General features: G+C 44.9%; 1 protein-coding gene across 1 annotated transcript in view; it reads right to left on the bottom strand.

The window, feature by feature from the left end:
• Window positions 1–5,848: 5,848 nt before the first annotated feature.
• The window catches only part of LOC115080045 (kazal-type serine protease inhibitor domain-containing protein 1-like), a 99,141-nt gene continuing 81,460 nt past the window's right edge, over window positions 5,849–23,529 (bottom strand). Inside the window, exon 5 of the mRNA XM_029584076.1 lies at window positions 5,849–7,419. Within this exon, the coding sequence (XP_029439936.1) occupies window positions 7,286–7,419 (134 nt within the window). The 3' untranslated portion in view covers window positions 5,849–7,285. The remainder of the gene's footprint in view (window positions 7,420–23,529) is intronic.

Genomic DNA, 23,529 nt, shown 5'->3' with positions numbered 1-23,529 from the left:
TGGGAGAGCTAAGGCTATCACGGATCCCCATGATAGATGTGTCCTCTGCCTGGAGACGTCTTGTGATGTCTGTGGTTGCTGCAAATGTGCCCAGATTACCCCAAAAGGTCGCCAGGTCCATTTGGAGAAGATGGTAAACTATTCAGGCTCTGTAAGACCGATTCATTGGCATCAACATTGGAGGCATCAACTTTGAGGGACCTTGGTGCCGCACCAATGGCCGTAGAGCTATTGATATCAGCGGGGTCATCTGCTTCATCAGCGTTGGTGACCTCCAGGAATTCTCTAGATGAGCCATCAACGCTATAGTCAGGAGCACCTGTCCTCCACGGTTCCCAGAAGTTTGCCACAGCTTCCACTAGTCCCAGTATCCATCTCTGATCCTCCTCTCGGTGAAAAGCATTTGGTCATGACTCCTTAATCCCAATCTATCTTGTATATCCTTTTATAATCAACACAACAATGAGCAGGATGCTCAAATGTGAATATCACAAAAAAGCACAGGTTCCACATTTTTAAATGTCTTGTGGATATGCTACGATGAGTTATGTAACCTGATTTCCTGATGCAGATGTTTACATGCCGAAACATGGGTCCATGTTGGTTGGGTATTTTGCATTGAACACAGTTTCCGCTATGGTTATACAGTGACATGTACAGAGCTAAGTATTTTTCACCTTTTTTGATTTTTGAGGGTTTGTATATTTCATATGTTATGGGGGATGTGAACCAGCAGAGTGAGAGCCTGTTGTGCCTTTTGTCTGATACCGTTTGCAGCCCATTGCGAGGCAAGAGACAGTAGATTGAATCTTGGACCTTGAATTATATCTGATGCTGTGTTCATTTCAATAGTTATTTTTGATAACATTTAAAATGATTTTGATACAATTTTGTGGAACCTGTGCTTTCTCGTGATATCCTTTTATAATTCCATGTATGGCTGCAGTCCCTAATATACCCCAAACCCTCTTCTATACAGCAGTTGAACCATGTATTGAAACTGTTGATGCGACATAGCCTGTCTTTCCCTCAGAAAATATTATAGTCCTTACCTTCTACCTGTCCCTCCCAATCTCTTTAACTCCTCTTATTGTTGTGGTTCCAGTCGTGACCCTCGCAACCGGATCCTTACCTTTCCGGGCCAGGGGAACGCCGGCAGGACCCGCGAATCCTCCGGGCCTGCTTAGGCCTACACAGCGGCGTCTCCACGAGGGAAACGCCGCCGAATGCTGCACTGGCCCCGCCTCTTAGGCTCGCGCACGCGCAGAGGGACCCCTTTTAAAGGGCCTCTGGCGCAAAAGCAGAACTGGCCTCCGGCGCTGATGTCAGACGCCGGGGGGGGATTTAAACCCGGCATCTGATCCTGGATCCTCGCCTTGCAACATGGTCGACTCTTCGGAGTGGTGAGTTGCGTTCCTGTTCCTGCCCTGCCTGTTCCTGCCTGTCCATCTGCTTGCCTGCTCCTGCCTACTTGTTCCTGCCATCCAGACTTGGCTGCCTGCCACAGCTGTTCCAGCCCAGGTTCTGGAGATTCCTTGGATTGCCTTCTGGTTCTGATCTCGGTCTGTCTCCCGGTCTTGCCTTCTGCTGCCTGCCTCGATCCTGGTCCATTCTTCCGCCTACGCCTTTTGTCACTTTCCTAAGTCCCAGCGGCTGACTCCTCATGGGCTCCTCCCAGGGGGAGGTCAGCTTCCAGGGCGAAGACACCTAAGTCCCAGCGGTCCGGGTCCCCACAGGCTCCTCCTGGAGGGATTGCGCGCTCCGATTGATGTACCATCAAGGGCGCAAACCTCGGGGTCATCCCCTGAATGACGTCATCCGCTTCCAATATAAAAGTATTTGCTAACAAATCGAGTTAGCAAGGACAAGGACAAGGATTCTCTTCGGATTCGTCCAAGCTACTCTGCCTCCTCGGACTTACCAGGGGTACCCGCTCCTCGGGGGCCTCGCTCTCTTTTCTCTATTTCAGATTGCAGATAGGAACCGGTACTCACTCCTCAAGGGCCCATGTTCCTAAACCCTCTGAAGATTCTCTACTGCCTGGAAGCGATCGCAGTTATAGACATTGTGAGTTGCTATTTCAGATTGCAGATAGGAACCGGTACTCGCTCCTCGAGGGCCCATGTTCCTAAACACTGAAGATACTCTACTGTCTGGAAGCTATCGCAGATACAGACATTTGTTACTATTTGATATTGCAGATAGGAACTGGTACTCGCTCCTCGAGGGCCCATGTTCCTGAACACACTGAAGATTCTCTACTGCCTGGAAGCTATCGCAGGTACAGATAATTGTGAATTACCATCGTTCTCTTAGAGCTTTCCCTGGAACCAGGTACTCGCTCCTCGAGGGCCTAACCCTTTCCAGCTACTGAGCTTCTTTAAGACCTTATGTGAGTTTTGTCATCTATTTCTGGCTATGAACACAGCATACCCTGTCTACTCACTATCTATAGTTTCTCTACAGCTCAGCAACCTTAGGATCGCTGTTCCAGTTCCTGAGAGACTTCAGCCCTGCCGGGCATATCAGCTCACTACTGCCACCTCTGGTGGTTCTAGTAACCTGTCTAATAAAAGAACTATCTGTGTCTGTCTCCATACCCAAGCAGAGCCAGTGGTTCCTCTCAGGATATCCTCCTGGGGGTGCTGCCATCTGCCATTCATCCAAGGACCCACCTATCTACTTCCCTTTACAGCCGAGTGCTGTCTCTAAGCACTCCGCTGGTAACAGATTGCTAACTCCTCAGGGAGCCTCTAACAGACTGTTAACTCCTCCCTTCTACAGGAGTCAAGGCATAACAAGATTGCTAACTCCTCCTACCACGGAAGCAGATTCATAACAGATTGCTAACTCCTAGCTCTAACATAGAGCTTTCCTAACAGATTGCTAACTCCTCCCTTCCTTAGGAGTCGTCACTAACTACCATCTGCTTGCTCCTCCCATCAGCATAGCAGATCCTAACATAAAGACAGTTTATCAGACAGGATCAGTGACCCCCCCACTACCACCAATATAAGAGGGGGCAACAATCTGAAAAGAAGAAAATCACTGATGGCAGGGTAGCACTGGTCAAGAGGTGACAGGACCAGACCCTGAACCAAGGGCCACCAGCAGGAGTGATGAATCTTCCTCATGGAAAATGGGGAGGTCAGCAATCTGAAATGAAGTGACGACACCCTCTGCCTGCTGCTTGACTATGCATGAGCTTTCTGCATATTCATCTCCTGACTGTTATAAGCAGCAGAAAAGTGAAACAGGAGGAGGAGGGCCAACAAGGCAAAGATAATCAACATCTGATGACCCCCGAGACACCTGAAAATAAAGTTCCTGTCTGTTTCTGGTTGCTCGTGTCACAGCATTGCGAGCTCAGAAGGAGGACTGGCAAAAGAAAGACGATTAACAGCTAATAATGACACCAAGGCCTCAACCTTGCCTCTCCTTGTGCTGAAGAGTTAGATTATTGGGGGTGTCCAGTGAGACTGTAGAGAGGAAAGCCCTGCCTGATATCTGCCCATCACAAAGCCAGAGACTACTCTAAGCAGGTTAAGGTTTCTGGCATGTTTCAATCCACTAGTAATGCAGAGCTTTATTCCTTTAAAAAACCTATGTTAAGCAGCAAGGACTTTAGAGACATGTAGAGGTCTATATTCAGACACAGTCCGGATAGCAAAGTTAGCAGATAAACTTATCCGACTAACTTTGGAGCCATATTCAGTAGTGCAGCCACACTATTGAATATTAGAACATAAGAATATGCCATACTGGGTCAGACCAAGGGTCCATCAAGCCCAGCATCCTGTTTCCAACAGTGGCCAATCCAGGCCATAAGTACCTGGCAAGTACCCAAAAACTAAGTCTATCCCATGCTACTGATGCTAGTAATAGCAGTGGCTATTTTCTAAGTCAACTTGATTAATAGCAGGTAATGGACTTCTCCACCAAGAACTTATGCAAACCTTTTTTAAACCCAGCTACACTAACTGCACTAACCACATCCCCTGGCAACAAATTCCAGGATGTCTTCATTTATTAGCGGGTTAAATATAGCCAGCTAACCTTAGAACAGCTTGTTGACTCAACTAAACTTAGCCAGCTAACTCTGAATACTGGAGTTAGCTGGCTAACTCAGCTCCTCCCAGTTAAACCTCTGGACCACCCCTAACTTATCCAGCTAAATTCTAGCTTTCTGACATATTAGCTGGCTAGAATTTGGCTGGATAAAGGAGAAATATAGCCAGGTAAGCCATTTAGATGGACAAGTATTATGTTATGTGTCTAAATGGCTTTTGAATATGGACCTAGTTTATTTTCTTCTAACTGCTAACCCTGCAAATAAAAGTCAGATTCTATGGATAAAACACATGGTCTTTTCTGAACTCTTCAGATTGTATAGGTATAGAGGTAATTGGCTGTAGTCTGACCGGTCCCGATAGGTGTGTGGGGAAGGAGAAACAAGGTGCACCGTATCAGACAGGTTACAGAACTCCCTCATCCCACTTACAGAAGAGGGTGGTGTAAGAATATTTTTTATTTTTTTATTTTTCATTTGTTGTTTTGTTTGTTTCTTTAAAACAACAACAAAAAGATTCCACTTCCCTATCGTCAAAGTTTTAAAAAGCTCCCTGGCTCGGTGCAGGTCCCCCCTGTGTCTCCCCAACATTTGGGTCATTTTTTCTTTCATTTCGAAAACAGAATGATAGCGCACCCCTAATTTATAATATCCTTGCCAGCTAAGGATCCTGGTAGGCATTTCACTGTATTATTTCCCTCTAATTGTGCCCCCCAAGTCAAAAACTCTGATGACTGCCCCACCAGGAGATTTCTTCTCTTTCACAATCCCTTGAAACTATGCTTGGATTCCTTTATATAGTGAATGACTTTCTTGAACTCTTTCACCACTCAGCTGCCTTTTCAATCCATGAACATATCTGTATTGGTATCACTTGGGGATCATGTCTCTCATTCACAGGTGTTATCCTACCAGAACCAACCATCATTTGGATTTTTGTGGGAATGGGTGTAGATCTTCTGGACTCTGGATAAGGAGGAAAATGCCTTTAATTCTACTATTTAGCATTTAGCCACATCATCCCTCCTCAGTGCAAACAAGCTGCATATATTGTAAATAGGGTAAGCCTGAAGCCTCCACAAGATTTGATTGAAGAAAAAAGCCCCAATTATCACATTGTATCACACCCATGATACTATTATTTCTGCATAGATAGATAGATATATATTTATTTATTTATTTTTTTACAGTTTTTCCCATCTTTCCTTTCGTACTGCCTCTTGTAATCTCCCAAAACTGAGGATATGGACCACTTTATATAACTGAGTAAAGCTACAAATAATCTTTTAAAAAGTTTAGATATGAAAAACTAGGAAATGGGGTAGGTAGATGAGGGCAGGGATGGTGGGACTTTAAAACTGATATTCCCTCTCCCCAGAGGATTTGCAAGCACATGGGCTGGGCTAACACCACTTAACACGAACATTTAAGATCCAATAAAGAGCCTGGACAAACACCCAGCAAACAAGTAGATGAAGACAAGGAGTTTATTTCCTCTTTCTCTTTCCCTAGACCTAGAACATTGGCATGTACATAATCTGTGTGAAAAACACAATAACCCCCTCCCATAAAAGTATTCTTACAAAGTGAGAGGTGATGCTTTACCTGTTTTTGGAAAACTCACTTAAGGACAAAAGCACAATTATTTCATGTGATTCCTTCTCTAAAACATGATGCACTATTTTATTACACTGTTTTTACATAATATTAAAATAAAAATACAAATAAACTGAATCCCTTGGCAGTGTAGTTGATAATGATAGAATATGTTCATCCCTCCTTGTATTTGTACCAAGCAGACCACATGTTCTATATATTTTTATTTTAAACTCTTTTTTTTTTTTTTTACTGCTTCCGTTAACTTATTTACCATACAACACTGCTAATTGCATAAAGTGTTAATGCCTGATAGTATAAAGTGTGGGCATGTATAGTTATTCATTCCAAACCAGACAGCACTATCAGTGTCCTTAGTCAGTGTTCTAGCCACTCATTTTTTATAGCAAATTCTTAAACATTCCATAGATTAAGAAAGCTGAATTTTCCTGTCCGTACCCTCCCTCTGCAACGGAACAGCCTCTTTTGTCTCCGCTTTCCCATTCACTTTTGGAACAATATGAAGATCAACCTTCCAAAAATACTTAGGAACTGATTCACTAATGCTTTTCTCCAATTTCGGGGTGGATTTTAAACCAGCACATGTGCGTCCCGGTGCGCGCGCATGTTATAAAATAGGAACATCTGCGCATGCATGTACAGCTGTGTGGCCTCCTCCACCTGCAGGAGGGGTTGATTTTTTAAATTACATGGGCGATGTGAGTAAGGCTTCTCAAGTTCCCTACGCCTAACCCTATCCTTCCTCCCCCTTCCCCTCTTCCGCCCCTTTTCAATCACCAGGCACTTCTGTGCATACTGAGGGTTACACGCATGTCCGGGCCCTTTCAAAAATGCGCTCGGCCTGCCAACATGCATAACACCCGGTTTTACCACACACAGGTCTTTTAAAATCCGTCCGTTTGTGTCTAAGGGAAAAGACCTTGAATCAGATCCTTCATATTCAGAGAAGGGGAGAAAAATACTGAGGAAGGGAGCTAGGTCTTACCGATAGACTGTGGAAGGAAGGCAGATGAAAATGTGGTTAGAATGTTGAGCAGTAGAAAGGAAAATTAATTAAGTCATACCATATAATAAAAATCTCAGGGCAGTGCCCAAGCCTCCATACTAGTATCAGAATTGACCATTCTAATTGGCTGGCATCCAATATTTTGTTTGGTTCACTATCATCCTATTTTAAGAAAGTTTTCACATGAAACTTTTAAAACTCTAAATTAAAATAAAGCTAAACAAATATTTGTTTTAATGTAACATATCTAATGGAATGATTATAATGGCAATAATGTCTTTCAGGGTCAAGCACTTTGTTACCTCTTGAAACATTAAGGGTCTTTGATTTTGCCTTTAGCCTGCTTCTCCGCCAATCACAAAATTTACTGCTAGAAAATGACCTCATTATTACTACAGATTGTACTGTCCAGTTGGCCAAATTGTACCTGAATAGCTTGTTTCTGATGAATTTAATTGACCGAAGATAATACTCCAGTCAAACTCTAGAAACGTTGATAATGCTTTGGGAGTTTGGATAGGAGCACGCTGAGACACTATAGCTAAGCTTAGTAAAACTGATATTGTGCATTCTGCTTTCTAAATTAACCATTTTTAGTCTTCTGAGTTCTCAGATTCATATTCTTCAGCCTCGTCCTCATCATCTGTTGGATCAGAATAATCTTTATAATCCATGTTGTAGCTTGTGATTCTGCTGCCTGTAATCCCCTTAAATAAAGAGGATGAACCTAGAGGGTGAAACAGAAGGAAAATATCCAGAGGTTAGAGATTTCATTGTTAGATGGAAGGAGAAATTTGAAATGTAAACAATGACTGAACCGTTCCATTGCAAAGTATATCACCAAGTGCGGCAGGTGATCTTCGCTGCACAAGGCCACGTGGCTTACTCACTAAGGAACTTATGTGCTAAAACTCACACTAACAGTTTTCAGCATGCACTCAATAAAAGTGTAAATATGCACATAAAGGTGTCACATTAACATGCAATCTTTAAATGTAATTTCTTCTTCATTAGTAGCCAATCAGTTGTTTTTGAACCCGGGGAAATCTGAGGCTCTCTGGGTCGGCCGTTGGCCTATCCCGACTGAGTGCTTACAATTAACCATATGAAGGGTTCTGGTAGTATTTTCCAAGTCAGTCAAGGATTTAGGTTTCCAGGTCCGGGCAGTCTTGAAGACTGAGTTTTATAAATTAAGATTACTGTGACGATTTAAATATATAATTTCAGGAGACGATTTTTGGCCGGTAATTCAAGCCTTCATTTTGTCTTCAGTTGATTATTGTAACTCCTTATACATGGATTTGCCAAGCTGCCAGCTGGAAATGCTTCAGTTGCTACAGAATGTAGCAGCTTTGCTGGCTACAGGGGCTTCTGTTTGGGATCACCTTACCCCCATGTGGAGAACACTGCATTGGCTACCTGTCAGATACAGAATACAGTTCCAAGTTTTATACCTGGTATCCCTGGTATTTAAGTCCATTATATAAGGCAGTCCAGCTTATTTGGCTGAGTTGCTTTGTTTGTAGTTCCTTCCGGAAAAGTTGCATTCATTAGGTAAAAAATTACCTCAGATGCCCTGGTTGAAGTATGCTCTGTTGCAAACAACACGATCATGTGAATTTTTGATTATTGGTCCAGTGAAATGAAATGAGCTCCCTGAAAATATTCATGGATATACAGACTCTCTCCAGTTCAGGAAAATGCTCAAAACATTTTTATTTGAGCAAGCATATACCCACTGATTTATGAGATTTATTTTATACTTTGTAAGGGTATAAAATTAACTGTTCTCAATCTATGTTGTAATTGTAACCAGTGATCTATGTTATTTCTGTAAGCCGCTTCACACGGGTCCCCTGCTATATGCAGAATATAAATGTACAAAATATTTTAGTGCATATGTTAAAAAATAGCCTCAATATTATGTGCACAGTAAACCAAAATTATAGCATTTCTGAGCTGTAGTCACCTGATTGCTAAATAGCATATACATGCTAAATTAATGTGAACATGCTAAACTGAGCATGCACAGTTCTCTTTTCCTTCTAGCTCAGTTCCCTTGTTGCATACTTGTATAAAAGTAAGCCTAGCATATGGGGCTGGCTAACAGTGCTGGAGCAGAAACAGAAGAGCATCTGGACTCTAGGAGAGAAAATGAAAAGAGACTTCCAGAAGAGGCAAAACCAGACAAAGGCATGTGCTTCAGATGTTTACCAAGAGGCTAGATACCCTCACTCTTAGGACTCATATATTAATCTTCATATGGAGAATACAAACTCCGACACCCAACATGTTTTGTCAACAGCTTCCTCAGGGGTGTAATCACTATATCACAATTGCTGTATCCCCAAAGAGTGTCTTAATGTTTTGTTTTTATATTTGGATTAGAGTTGGATTTTGTGTTTTTGTATGTCTGTAGTGAGAACACAGGAGGAGAATGAGGAGGGCAGTAATGCTCTGAATTAAGACACTCTTTGGAGATACAGAAGTTGTGATATAGCGAATATACTCCTGAAGAAGCTGTTGGCAAAACATGTCAGGTGTCTGTGCTGCTGTTTTGAATTCTCCATATGATGACTGATATTTGAGTCCTAGGAATAAGAGTGTCTTTCCTGCTGTCTAATTTTCATGTGATGACTGTTAAATTATTTTTAAGAGTGACATGATTTGCACTCACATCTTTCTATGATTTTTTTTAAACTTGAACCATTATACAATGTGTGGTCTGAGATATTGTATAAATGTGATTGGTTTATAGTTTATGGTCATTTGCCAACCTGAATATTTTTTAACACTATGAATTGTTTTGAAAGAACAATATGTGGCATCAGTATTGTATTTACTAATTGTGGACATACATGTAGTTCAAAGTTCTTTTTCAAAGTTCTTTTTTTTAGAAGGGTGTTTGAGTGTTTTATGAGGGGTTGTTATGTGTCTGTGTAGATCCTTCTGTGGTTTTGGGTTTTGTATTTCGTATATTTCTTTAAATTGTATGACTTTTTGTAATATTGTTCTAATTTTTGGATTAAAAGATTTTACAATTTTATGATTTATGGTTTATATGATAGAAGATTATGTTATATGTGTTTAATATTTTTTTTCATGTATCTTGTTTGGTACAGATTCCCTTGTACTCAACATCTTTTTAATTCAGACAAAAGGCTAAGAAGGAACCATCTTTGGCTCACAGTTCATACCATGTGTTTGTGAGCTAAGTATGTTGTATGAAAGGAGAGTATTTAATTTAAGATTTATATTTCATCTTTCATGACTGGGCAGCCACTCCAAAATAGACTACAGCGAAATAAAAGAAATGTTACATAGAGAATAGCAACTATTAGACAAAAGGCCATCAAACACAGCAGTTCTCATGACTTATTTATTTATTTATTTATTTTTAATTTTTATATACCGAAGTTCTTGTAGGGACTACAAATCACTCCGGTTTACATAAAACAATGAACTGCCCAACAGAGAGCGGAGCTTTACATAGAACAGTAGAACATATGGAACAATATAACTAGATGACAATTTAACATAGTGATAAATAAATATTATAGTTTAACTGGTAATACTAGATGACAATTTAACTAGATGACAATTTAACATAGTGATAAAATAAATTATAGTTTAACTGGTAATACATAAAAATTATATTATTTAATATAAGCAGTATAACTATTTAATGTAGAATAAAGGCGTATTAACAGTGCCAAATATATATATAGAAATGAATTTTTTGAACTCAAAGATAGTTGTTCCGTTGCAGAGTCTTAAAAAAGGACTTGGTGTGGTGTCCATGATTAGGAGGTACCTAATATATAGGATGTCTGTCCGTCAGAGTAGAATTAAGCGTCTGGGAAGGCTTGTTTGAAAAGAAAGGTCTTAAGTCTTTTTTTGAATTCTTGGTGACTAGTTTCTAATCTTAGATCTGGGGGAAGCGTGTTCCACTGGTGGGGGCCTGCTGAAGAAATCGCTCGTTTGCTCAATGAAGATTTTATTTGCGGAGCATGCAGTGTTCCTCTGTATGCGCTTCTGATTGGTCTGGAAGACGTGTGCGGTTGGAGTTGAGAGGTTAATGTGATGGGAGCTAGTTTGTTTGTCGCTTTGTGGATGATAGTGAGTACCTTATAGAGTATCCTTTGTTTAATGGGAAGCCAATGTAGATTACGAAGGATTGGGGTGATATGATCTTTTTTGTTAGTGCTTGTTAGTATTCTAGCCGCTGAATTCTGAACCATCTGTAATGATTTGATAGAGTTGGTGGGTATTCCTAGAAGCAGGGAGTTGCAATAGTCGAGCTTAGAAAGAATGATGGATTGTAGTACTAGCCTGAAGTCGGAGAAGTAAAGGAGGGGTTTAAGTTTTTTGAGGACTTGCAGTTTGTAAAAGCAGTCCTTTGTGGTATTATTTACAAACTTTTTTAGGTTTAGATGGTTGTCTAGCCATGCTCCAAGGTCTCTGACGTCAGGTGAGAACGTGATATTTGCGTTTGGTAGAGAGAGGCTGGAAGAGATTGTGAGTGGATCCTGGGAGACAATGAGCATTTCGGTTTTATTAGCATTCAATACTAAGTTGAGGCTTGAGAGTAAATTTTTAATAGGCTGAAGGCATTCGTTCCAGTAAGTGATCGTTTTTTGAAGGGATTCTGTAATCGGAAGAAGGATTTGTATGTCGTCTGCATAAAGGTAATGAGTAAGCTTGAGGTTTGAGAGTAGATGGCAGAGAGGGAGGAGGTAGATATTGAAGAGGGTGGGTGAAAGTAAGGATCCTTGCGGGACTCCTTGCTCAGTAAGGATTGGATGCAATTCTTTGTTGTTTATCCTTACTTTGTAGAATCTGTTGCTTAAGAAGGAATGAAACCATCTGAGCGCTGTGCCTTTGATCCCTATGTTGGCTAGTTGGTCTATTAGAGTAGAGTGTTTTACCGTATCAAACGCAGCAGAAAGATCTAGAAGAACCAGCAGGTAGGATTGTTTTTTCTCCAGATTAACTAGTATTGTGTCCGTGAGAGATAGTAGGAGCGATTCGGTGTTTAGGCGTTTTCGGAAGCCATATTGAGCCGGGGATAGAATATTATGATCTTCCAAAAAATCTGACAGTTGCTTGTTGACAATTTTTTCCATCAGTTTGGCGATGAGTGGTAAGTTTGCGATGGGTCTGAAATTAGCTGGGTCTGATGGGGAAGCGTTTGGTTTCTTTAGTAGTGGTTTCAGGATTGCTAATTTTAACTGGTTAGGAACTAAACCTTGAGAAAGGGATGTGTTGATAATTTCTGCAATTGGTTTTGAGATGGTGTTTGGTATGGCGATGAGGAGATTTGTTGGTAATGGGTCTGATGGGTGGGAGGAAGGTTTGAGTTTTTTGAGTGTGTTTTCAATCTCCAGTGAAGAAGTGAGCTCGAATGAATCCAGGCTTGTGTTTAGTTGTGGCAAGGCTGTGAGATGGTGTGTAAGGGTAAGGCTGTTGGATGTGATTGATTGTGTAAGGTTGGTGATTTTTGTCTTGAAGTAGTTGGCTAGTTCGTTTGCTTTGTTGAGAGCTTGGTGGTCTGGGATAGTAGGAGGAGATGGTTTAGTTAAAGAGGAGACGTATGAGAAGAGAGCCTTTGAGTCGAAAATGAAGTGGTGTATTTTTTTTGCATAGAATTCTTTCTTTGTTCTAAGGATGGTAGTCCTGTAGGTGTTGAGGAGGGATTTGTAGATGGCATGTGTTGAAGCGGTTGGGTTTTTTCTCCAGCATTGTTCTTTTTTTCTAAGAGATTGTTTTAGGGATTTAAGTTCGGGTGTAAACCAAGGTTTTCTATTGTCTAATGTAGGTTGTATAGTTTTGGTTGTGGTTGGGCAGATTTGATCTGCAATATTGTTGTTAATATTGATCCATGAGGTAGTTGCAGTTGTTGCGTCTGTGAGATCTAGTTGGTTTAATGCTTCGGACATCTTTTCGCTGAGTATGTCTGGGGAGCATGGTTTCCTGAAGTGGATGGTGGATTTGGTAGTGGTTTGAGGAGGTGGGATGTTGATCCTGAGGGTTGTTTGGATGACTCTGTGGTCTGACCATGGAACTGGTGAGCAAGTGGGGTTGGTATGAATGTTAAAGGGTTCGTTAATAAAGATGAGGTCCAGAGTGTGGCCAGCCTTGTGGGTAGGACTGTTGATAATTTGAGTAAAGCCCAAATGGTTGAGTGAGGAAAGGAGTGTTTGGCAGTTGATGGATTGTGGAGCAGCATCTACGTGTAAATTAAAGTCTCCGAGGATTATAGCAGGTTTGTCGGCGTTTATGTGTTTGGCTATAAGTTCAATCAGTAGAGAGGGATCTAATTCTAAGGTTCCTGGTGGTGCGTAGACTAAAGCTATTTGGATTTGTTCGGATTTAAAGAGGGAGAATTCTATTTTATTGGAGGAGTTGGTAAGTTGTAGGGTTATATTAAGTCCTTTTTTTGCTGCAAGGAGGAGTCCCCCACCTCTTTTTTTGGGTCTGGGGACAGAGAATAAGTCGTAAGATTGTATGGGCAGCTGCTTTGTGAGTACAGTATCTGTGTGTTTTAGCCATGTCTCTGTAATTGCACAGATATCTGGATTGACTTCTATGAGGTAGTCACTGAGGATGTCCATTTTTTTGGAGAGAGACTGAGCGTTGAATAGTGTTAAGGTAAACAGAGAGAGTCCTAGGAATTGTGAGATCATTATTGGTAAAAGTCTTTGTTGTCGTGCGATGTGCTGAATTGCAGGTTTTGTGTGCTTTCTGATATTGTGCCAGATTTTAGGTATAGTGTAGAGGTGCATTATTGTGGCTCAATTGGTTGGGAATAATGATGCAATATTGAAAATGGTGTTCTAAGTTTTAGACAAGCTGGATGAATACTGTCGAGGCTAGTTGAAAGCTGGTGAGTTGAATGCTGGTGAATTGAATGCTGGTGAGGCTGGAGGAATGCTGGTGAGGCAGGTTGAATGCTGGTGAGGCAGGTTGAATGCTGGTGAGGCTGGAGGAATGCTGGTGAGGCAGGTTGAATGCTGGTGAGGCAGGTTGAATGCTGGTGAGGCTGGAGGAATGCTGGTGAGGCTGGAGGAATGCTGGTGAGGCAGGTTGAATGCTGGTGAGGCTGGAGGAATGCTGGTGAGGCTGGAGGAATGCTGGTGAGGCAGATTGAATGCTGGTGAGGCAGGTTGAATGCTGGTGAGGCTGGATGAGTGCTGTCGAGGCAGGTTGATTGCTGGTGAGGCTAGTTGCATGCTGGAGTGGTTGAGTGAGTGTTGAGTAAGCAGGTATGTGTATGAGATCTGGAGAATGGGATCACTTGTCGCATGCTAGGGTGACGCTTATGTACCTTGCTCCGGTTGTAGGCAGAGATGCGTGACAGAGTCTTTTGGTGTGGGTGGATTCTGCTTGTGCTCCGGTTCACACGAAGGGGCACACAAAGGGGCAGGCCCCTTTGTCGTGCTCCTTCGGCGTGCGACGCCCGGCGTGCGACGCCTGGGAGCGCTCAGGGCCTTTTAAATCTAGTTTTGTCGCGTCGAAGTGAGGTAGGTAGGCGGCGCGCCCTGCTGACGTGGGTTAGGCCTCTGGCGTGCCTCTCGCGGTGGGAAGGCTCGCAGTGGGGGGGCCTTTCGATGCGCTTGCGAGGGCGGCGGCGGCGAGACGAACCAGCAGGAAGCGATCTAGTTTCCCCGCGTGGTCGGCGCGGGGGCTCACGGTGTTATCTGATAGTTACTTGTGACGTGGCCCTTTATTAGAGACCATTAAACAATATTTAGTCAGTCACTTCTAGGAGTGAGTGACATGAAATGGCTTTCTTATTTGGTTTCTGACACATACTTCCTGGTGACCCAGAGAGGACACTGTCAGAGACATTGGTCTAACCCAACTTGGCACTTCTTATGTTCTGTGCCTTCTACCTTATGGTGTGCATACTGCCTGCTAGTTGCTGAGATCTTTTAATAGTGTACATGCCAAAAGTTAAGAAGTGAATGGAAGCTAAATAGTGGTGGAAGAAAACATATGCTATTTCCATGAACTCACTAAAGCCTCATTTGCATATAACATGCATATACATATGAATTTTAGCATGCACACAGTAACTGTCATGGTCTGGCCGGCTGGAGCCAGGGAGCACCCCTACAGAAGCAGTACAGGATTGCAGGGCAGGACTGGAGCTGCACCTGCCTAACTAGCTCCCTCACCTGTAGATTGAGCCCTTGGGTTCTGAGGGCTGGTAGGATTTGTCTCCTGTAGAACATCATGGCTGGAGCAGGCATGGGCTGGCAGCTGTGTACAGGCTGGGAGCTAGAGTCAGGCACAGGCTGGAGTCAGACACTGGCTGGGAGCTGGATCCAGGTACCAACTGGGAGATAGATCCTGTCACTGGCAGTAAGGTTGGTATAGAGGACAGGCAAGGGCTAGGTAGTTAGGGCTGAACCAAGAAAAAAAGGGCAAGGCCTGGTAAACAGGCAAGGGACTGAACTGAGCTGGCAGGACAAGAACTGATCAAGACAAGGAAAGAACTGGACAAGGACAGAACTAGGATACACAACAGTAAACAAGAAAGCCTTACGGCACAAGACAGGGCTAGGAAATCCCAGTAGGCTTGAAGGCCACAGGGCAGGATAGGTAGACCCAGAAGGCCATTGAGCTTTTCAAAAGAGCCTAGAAGGCTACAGAGCAAAGCAAAAAGTCAAGGTAGGCTATAGAACAAAGAAGGAGGCCTGTGTAGGTCACAAGGCAAGACAGGAGGCCTATAAACTGAGAAGAATTTAGATCACAGAAGATGGTGTCTATGGATTGCCACTGTGGGTGTGGAGGAGGAATGCCACCGGGGGTCATGGGGCAGAAATATCTAAGGGGGCAGTGTGGAGGAGCAGCATGAGTGAAGGGTGAGGAGGATTTGTCAGCAGAACAGCAACAGTTGTGGGAGTGGTGCTGTGGAATTTCAATTGGTAGCATGCACAAAGTCATCTTATATGTTTATTGGCTATGTTAATGTTAAAACTTTTGTTCGATGTAAACCGAGTTGATTTGATCTGCATCAAGAAATTCGGTATAGAAAAACCTTAAATAAATAAATAAATAAATCTCCTTTGCTGCTTTTCAGGAAGGAGAGCATGGAGGAAAGCAGAGCTATGGTATGAGGAGGAGGGCTAGTTTGAATCATTCTGCAGGTGCACCCCACCCCCACCCCTCCTGCTCCTTTCTGTCTTCTGTGGAAGCAGAGAGAGGCGGAGAGCACAGTTAGTACCTGCTGCACGTGTCCATGCATGCGTGCTGCCTTTTCTGGAGACGGACTCAGGCAGCTCACTAAGGGGTAGATTTTCAAAGGGTTGCGCGCGTAAGATACACGTGCAGCCCCCAAGAACCTCCCCCTGCCTCCCCCTGCGTGCGCCGAGCCTATGTCCCGGGGCTTGCAAAAAGGGGTGGGGCGGGGCGTGGCCTGAGCCCCCAGGCACAGTGGCTATTTACCGCTGTGCCCGGGATTGCGGGCCGGCTGTTGGCCGGTGTACATAACTTCAACAAAGGTAAGGGGGGAGTTCTAGGTAGGGCTAGAGGGTGGGTTAGGTAGGGGAAGGGAGGGGAAGGTGAGGGGGGTGGAAGAAAAGTTCCTTCCGAGGCTTCTCTGATTTCGGAGCGGCCTCAGAGGGAACGGAGGAAGGCTGCGCGGCTCGGTGTGTGCAAGTTGCACAATTGTGCACTCCCTTGCGCGCGCCGACCCTGGATTTTATAACATGCGTGCGGCTGTGCGTGCATATTATAAAATCGGGCGTATATTTGTTAGCGCCGGGTTGCGCGAACAAATCTGCGCCCGCATGCAGGTTTTAAAATCTGCCCCTAAGAGTTCAAGGCTTTGCTTTCAGGATCCTAAAGAGAAAACAAAACCATCCTGGTTCAGATAAAGGAGTTGAAAAATATGAAAGAAAGGAAATGGTTTAAAATCTTAAATAGTCCCTTAGAAAAACTATAAAGTTCATATGGAATGTAATAGTATAAAAAAACACAATTGCTAGAATAAAGGCTTAGCTGGAGAAGGAAAGATGAGGATTCTGTACGTGAAGGGTAATAAAAGAAATATAAGATAGATGGTAGGAATCATTATGGAATGAAACAGCAATACTGAAGCTTTAAGAGTAAATCATTAAAGCAGTACTTTATACTCCCTTTCATAAAAGATGAGGAAGAAGGTAAGGACTTAGAATCCATGGAATTTACTGATAATTTAAGAACATAAGAAATTGCCATGCTGGGTCAGACCAAGGATCAATCAAGCCCAGCATCCTGTTTCCAACAGAGGCCAAACCAGACCACAAGAACCTGGCAATTACCCAAACACTAAGAAGAACCCATGCTACTGATGCAATTAATAGCAGTTGCTATTCCCTAAGTAAACTTGATTAATAGCCGTTAATGGACTTCTCCTCCAAGAACTTATCCAAACCTTTTTTGAACCCAGCTACACTAACTGCACTAACCACATCCTCTGGCAACAAATTCCAGAGCTTTATTGTGCGTTGAGTGAAAAACAATTTTCTCTGATTAGTCTTAAATGGGCTACTTGCTTATTGCTAATTATTGTGATAGACATCAACACAAACAAAGCAATAAAATATCTATCATGGATGACCATTAAAAAGGTGCCTGGTGTTGCTGAAGTCATTTATTGTACTATCTGTTTTCATATTTGCTGTCCCTCGCTTAGGGTGGTTTTGCAAATAAGCGGGTTACAAATTTAACCTTAAATAAATAAATAATATGATGCCTGAATCCTTGGATATTATTCACAGGAAACCTCTGGATATAGACATAAGAAAGTAAGTGTGCCAGAACTTTATATAACAGAGAAAGAGTTCAGACTAGTAAAAGCTTAGTTGGTCTGAGGTCAGTAGTTATAGTTAAAATATATACTAACCAAAGGAAAAAGTTTTAGAAATGAGAATTTGAAAAACAAAACACAAAGCTTAGTAATGATGGGCTATAATATTCAAAATTAAACATTTATACAGTTAAATTAAATGGCATATTCATGTACAAGTCTCTACTTAGCTGGAAAAGTTATATCCGGCTAGGTTACACCTGCTCTACAGCAGGTCTAACATAGCTGATTAACTTAACCGGATAAGTCTGAATATCAGCATTTATCCGATTAAGTTAACCAGATATAGTGCCACCCCAATCCGCCCATTCCCTGCCCATTGACTATCTGGCTATCTACTTAGCTGGATGAGTGACTTATCTAGCTAAGTGACAGCCGCTAAACGTAGCTGGATATTCAATAGCCACCATTTAGCTGGATAAGTCCTACTTATCTGGCTAAGTGATGTTTCACTATTGGCCTTAATGTTTGTAGTGTAAAAGTTTTAAGTAATCATATTGGTCCCGAAAACTATTTAAAAAGTTATCACAACCATTAATGATGTTTCAAATTTGTTGGCCAAAATGGACAAACTAAAACAAAACAGACTAATTCCCTTTTTAGAGAATAACAAATATACATGTGTAATGTATTTGAAACATATGGAACTGATCTAACATATTTCCTCAAGGTTATTAGCAGAGGGGAAGCTCTTGAGTAGATATCATGTCTCTGGATTTTTAAGATGTTGCTCATAAAGCTTGTAAAGAAAATCGTATTAATTGAAATAGAAAAGATCAACCAATAAATATATGTGAGGTAATGTCCCCGAAAACCCTCTTTAACCTATGTGGAGCAGGCATCTAGCCTCATCCATCTTCAAAGCTAGGAACAGAAAGCTCTGTGGGCAGGATTTTGGTGAGCAAGAATAAGAATATGGGCCCAGCTGGGAACAGATAGGTCCCATGTCTCTAGAAGAAGGGAGCTCCTGACACATCTCTGTCCTGAAGTGAATGCTGTGTGAGTTATACTGCTGGAGGTAAGCAGATTATATTTTGTGAATGCTTTATTTATTTAAAGTCTTTTCTATACCATCGCTGTTATATACCATCGCAATGCTTTACATGTAGGCACATAAGTAAGTTTGGAGTAAGTGTTGTGTTCCGCACCCGCGGCTGTCCATGGGCACAACCCCCTACCTTGTCTGCTTGACCGGACCGCTGGCGGCAGCATCAGGGCAGACTGCCCCACGTTGGCGCGGGCCTCTGGGCTAGCTGACAGGTCTGAAGCCGTCCCTGCTCCTCCCTCATGGCTGCTGCTGCTTTCCTTCGTGGTCCGGGACCCAAGATGGCCGCCGCCACCTTAGGCGCAAGGTTGCGCCTCCTCACCAGATTTAAAGGGACCTCGTCCCTTTAATCGCTCACAGCTGATTCCTATTCACAGGGCCAGAGGAAGTATAAAAGGAGACTTCCTCTGACCATTCCTTGATTTGGCAACTTCGTTGTTCGTCAGGTCTGCTTGCTTCGGTGAGTTCCAGTGTCTTGATTCCTTGTTCCTGCTTCGTCTTGGTATTCCTGGTTCCTGACTTCGGATCGGCTAGCGGTGATTACTGGTATTGACTTCGGACTGGCAAGAGGTGATTCTCTGGTGTGTGACTTCAGACTGGCAAGTGGTGATCCCTCAGCGTGTGACCTCGGACTGGTAAGCAGCGACCCTCTGGCACTTGACCTTGGACTTCTCCCTGACCATCGTCTCCAAGGGCCCACCTAAGTCCCAGCGGCCCGGGTCCCTTGGGCGAAGCTCCAGTCAGCCCTTGCACCATACGTCTGTTCCTTGACCTCTCAAAGGTCCACCTAATTCCCTGCGGTCCGGGTCCCTACAGGCTCCTCCTGGGGGGACCCCGGACTTCCAGTGGCGAAGACACACCTCCGTTCCTTGATGTCACGACTCTTCGCCTGCCTTCACAGTTGTGCCTGTCTACTGTGTCGGGTCAGCTGGTCACATCTTCTGTTCCTGCCTCGCCACTCGACGGGAGAACCTACGGATCTTCCTCCAAGTTATGCCATCCTCCCGTCGGCCCAAGGGTTCACAAGCCTGAGCATAACAGATTGCCAAGTCCTGGACCCGGCGGAGGTATCTGCCCGCCAGGCCATTCCCGGAATGGCCCATCGCCTGAAGGATCAGCAACAGACCCTCGATGCCCTGGTCTCTGCAGTACAGGGTCTGACCCAACACCTCGAGGCATTAGGGCCCATGAACCCTACGCTGCCATCTCCTCCTGGGGCTCAAGGAAGCCGCGCTACTCAGCCACACACCGTCCAGGCCTCCAGCAGCGACCTGGGGCAAGTAACACCCACTCAACTCCCGGCGCCCTCTCGATTCGCCGGAGATGCAAAGTTGTGTCGAGGATTCCTCAGCCAGTGCCAGGTCCATTTTTCCTTGCTGCCTGCTCAGTTTCCCAGCGACCTGGTCAAAACCAGCTACATTATGTCCCTGCTCAACGGGAAGCCTCTGATTTGGGCCTCTCATCTGTGGGAGAGAAGGGACCCTGTCTTTGAAAACTTGAGTCAGTTTTTGTCTGCTTTCCGGCAGATTTTTGATGAACCCATCCGCAAACCCACTGCGGTCTCAGAATTGCTCCGATTGTGACAGGGTACTCGGACAGTGGCCGAGTATACTACGGAATTCCGCACCCTGGCCGCAGAGCTGAATTGGAGAGAAGATTGCCTGCACGGAATCTTCTTGGGAGGGCTAGCCTCGCGCCTTCAGAATGAGCTAGCGGCGAAGGAACTCCCAGACGACCTCAATGGCATGACAGAATTGGCCAATCGAGTGGATCGTCGGATGAGGTTTCGCCTTCCGGTAGTTAAGGCAGCGAGAAGGCCCTTACCTCCTTCTAAGAGTGCATCTGAAGCCCTTCGGGCACCCGCCGAGGAGCCCATGGAGTTGGGTCATGGGCGGCGCACGAAGGAAGGACTTTGCTTTTATTGTGGTGCAGCAGGCCATCGAATAGCCACCTGCCCAGCACGACTGGAAAACTCCCGGGCCTAGGACCTGAAGGAGGTCTCTTCCTGGACCGCACTTCACCCGCACCTCCATTAACGCTGCCAGTGGTGTTAACCTCGGTGGATGGGGAGTTCCACACGCTAGCCCTAGTGGACTCCGGCGCCGGAGGCAATTTTATAATGAAAGGCCTGGTGGAACACTTAAAGATTCCACAAGTTCATCTCCCGGTTCCCATGGTCATCTCTTCGATCCAAGGGAAGCCCCTTCCAGAACAGGTGACACACACCATGATTCCTGTCCAGCTGAGGGCTGGGGTCCTCCACCAAGAGCAGAAGCCATTCTACGTTCTGGAGTATTCCATTCATCTGGCGGTCCTAGGTCTTCCCTGGCTCCAGGAGCACGAACCTCAGTTTGACTGGAAGACCTTACAGCTGTCTCGCTGGGGGCCGAATTGCCACAGCAATTGCCTCCAATCTGTGACTCCAGCTTCCTGCCCTATCGCCTCCATCAGCCTTCCAGGCCTGCCGGCTCCCTATGCCTCATGCGCAGATGTTTTTTCGAAACAACGGGCCGAGATACTTCCACCTCATCGATCATTTGATTGTGCTATCAATCTCCTCCCAGGTACTGAGCCTCCCGAAGCAACAAAAGCGGAAAAAAGCGAAAAAGCGAAAAAGCGAAAAAAAAAAAAGTTGCAAGACCGGAAGATGGATGCATCGCACGGGTGAAAGCGGCCCAATTGCACGCACAGGGGCCGCTTTTGCCCGTGCGATGCGTCCATCTTCGCGGGCAGCTGGAGGCAGGGGAGCCGCGGTCCCTCGTCGCCGATGTCCGTCTCCGGAGGGGGGCTGCAAAAAAAGTAAGTCGCTTTGTTGCTTTTCACTGCCAGTCCTCTCTCCCCTCCTCCCGAAAAGCAAGGCTGCTTTTCGCGCCTTGCTTCGGGAGGAGGGGAGAGAGGACTGGCAATCCCGAGCGTAGGAGAACCGTCCACTTCCTGGTACCTGTCATTTCAAATGTCATTTGAAATGACATTTGAAATGACAGATACCAGCGTGTCCGTGAAGCGTTAGGCCAGCGCACCCAGGATACTGTATAGCGCTCTATACAGTAAAATGGGTTGCGTGGGCCTAACGCTTCATGGACACTTCTTAGATGCAGCTTGCATTTGCAAGCTATTTACATACAGTATCGAGCGGTAGGTGAGCTGGACTGTGCGTGCGGCAACCGCGGGTGCGCCCGGCACTAACGCAGCTCTCCCTACCGCTCCTTACTGTATCGGCCTGATAGTAAGTTATTGTTATCAAGGTGTTCCGCTAGTTGTTTCTGTACCATTTTTCTATTAATTTGGCTAATAAGGGTAGATTTGAGACTGGACGGTAGTTGTTTAGGATCAGGGGGTCACTGTTTTTTTTCTTTATGATTGGTTTTATAATTGCTCCTTTTAGTATATCTGGAATTGTTCCTTCTATAAATAAAGCTGGACTCTTTAAGCAGGAAGGCTGGAGTCAGTGTGCCTTATGTCTCCAGCCTAAAGGTTTATTTGACAGTCCCACTATCAGAAAGTGGTAGATTGGCAGAATGAAGTGATTAACGCTACCAGTTCTACTTGGTATAGGGTAGAAAGTAGAGTTCCACTGTGGGATTGTGTGCCATGGCCAAATTGAGTTTAGTTTTTGGCCACCACAGGATGGGGAGCCATGGTGGCCTTGTGGGCATTGTTATCAGCTGCTACATGTTGGATCCACAGGACCCTGTCTAGTTTTGTTTTTGGCTGTGTGGGATGGGGTCATTTTCCTCCTGCAGCACCAAGTTCAAATGTCAGATATCATTTGAACTATTTGCTGCAGGAGGGACAGAAGAGGCCTTTGCATTGGTGGTACAGACAGCCAAGATGGCAGGCCATAGGGTGGGGGGAAGATCAGCTGGCAGGGACTGCAGTTGGACTGGAGGGCTAAAATCCGAACATAACTGGACATTTTGGCTTCCAGACATTCCCCTGAATACCCATATTGTCCGGAGAAATTTTGGACAGAGTGCAGCTGCGAGAATTCTGCTAAGAGCCAAAGCAGAGGACCACATGAAACCAAATGAAGCTTGACCGACTTGCCGCAAATGCGCAGTAGAGAGCAGCTCTACTGCGCATGTGCGGGCAAGCACGTCGGTCTCAGCGAGCGTCAGCTGAATATATCAATATGGCGGCGTCGAGTGGCAGCGTCGACGAGGAGCAGCGGCGGCAACGAGCGGCAGCGACGTCGTCGAGCAGCAGCGTCATCGTTGAGTGGCAGCAGTGGCGGCGTTGTCGTCGAGCGACAGCGGTGGCGTCGAGCAGTGGCGGCAGCAGCCAGTAGTGAGGGAGGAGAGAGTGAGAGGGAGGTAGGAGAGAGTGAGAGGGAGGGACTGAGTTGAGAGGGAGGGTCGAGAGAGTGAGAGGGAGGGAGGAGAGAGTGAGAGGGAGGGAGGGACTGAGTGAGAGGGAGGGAGGGAGGGACTGAGTGAGAGGGAGGGAGGGAGGAGAGAATGTGTGGGAGGGAGGGAGGAGTGGGTGAGTGTGTGGGAGGAAGGAAGGGAGGGGGTGGGAGAGGTGGGAAGAGTGAGGGGAGACAGAGAATGAGGGAGAATGAGGGGGAGGTGAGAGAAAGAGGGATGTGAGTAAGTGGAAGGGTAAGAAGTTGTGGAGCAGAGAAAAAGGGAGTGGAGGAGGGCTGAGGGGATGGGATTGAGAGAGGGTGGGGAGTGACTGAGGGAAGGGGAGGGAGGTGGGAGTGACTGAGGGAAGGGGAGGGACGTGAGAGTGAGGGGAAGGAGGCAGTGGGAGATGAGGGTGAGTTAGACTGAGTGGAGGGAAGGGGGTGAGTGAACGAGGGAAAGGGGGAGTGAGGGAGAAAAAGTGTAGAAGGGTGCTGTGTTCGAAAATGGACTGAAAAAAAAATTTAATGTAGCCCGTTTTAACGGGCTTAACGGCTTGTTCTACATAAACTGTACTGGATCCCAGTC

This window comes from Rhinatrema bivittatum, chromosome 18 (assembly GCF_901001135.1).
Source record: "Rhinatrema bivittatum chromosome 18, aRhiBiv1.1, whole genome shotgun sequence".
NCBI classification, from domain to species: Eukaryota; Metazoa; Chordata; class Amphibia; order Gymnophiona; family Rhinatrematidae; genus Rhinatrema; species Rhinatrema bivittatum.
Note: the sequence above shows the minus strand (reverse complement) of the source record. Positions and strands in the feature narration are given on the sequence as shown.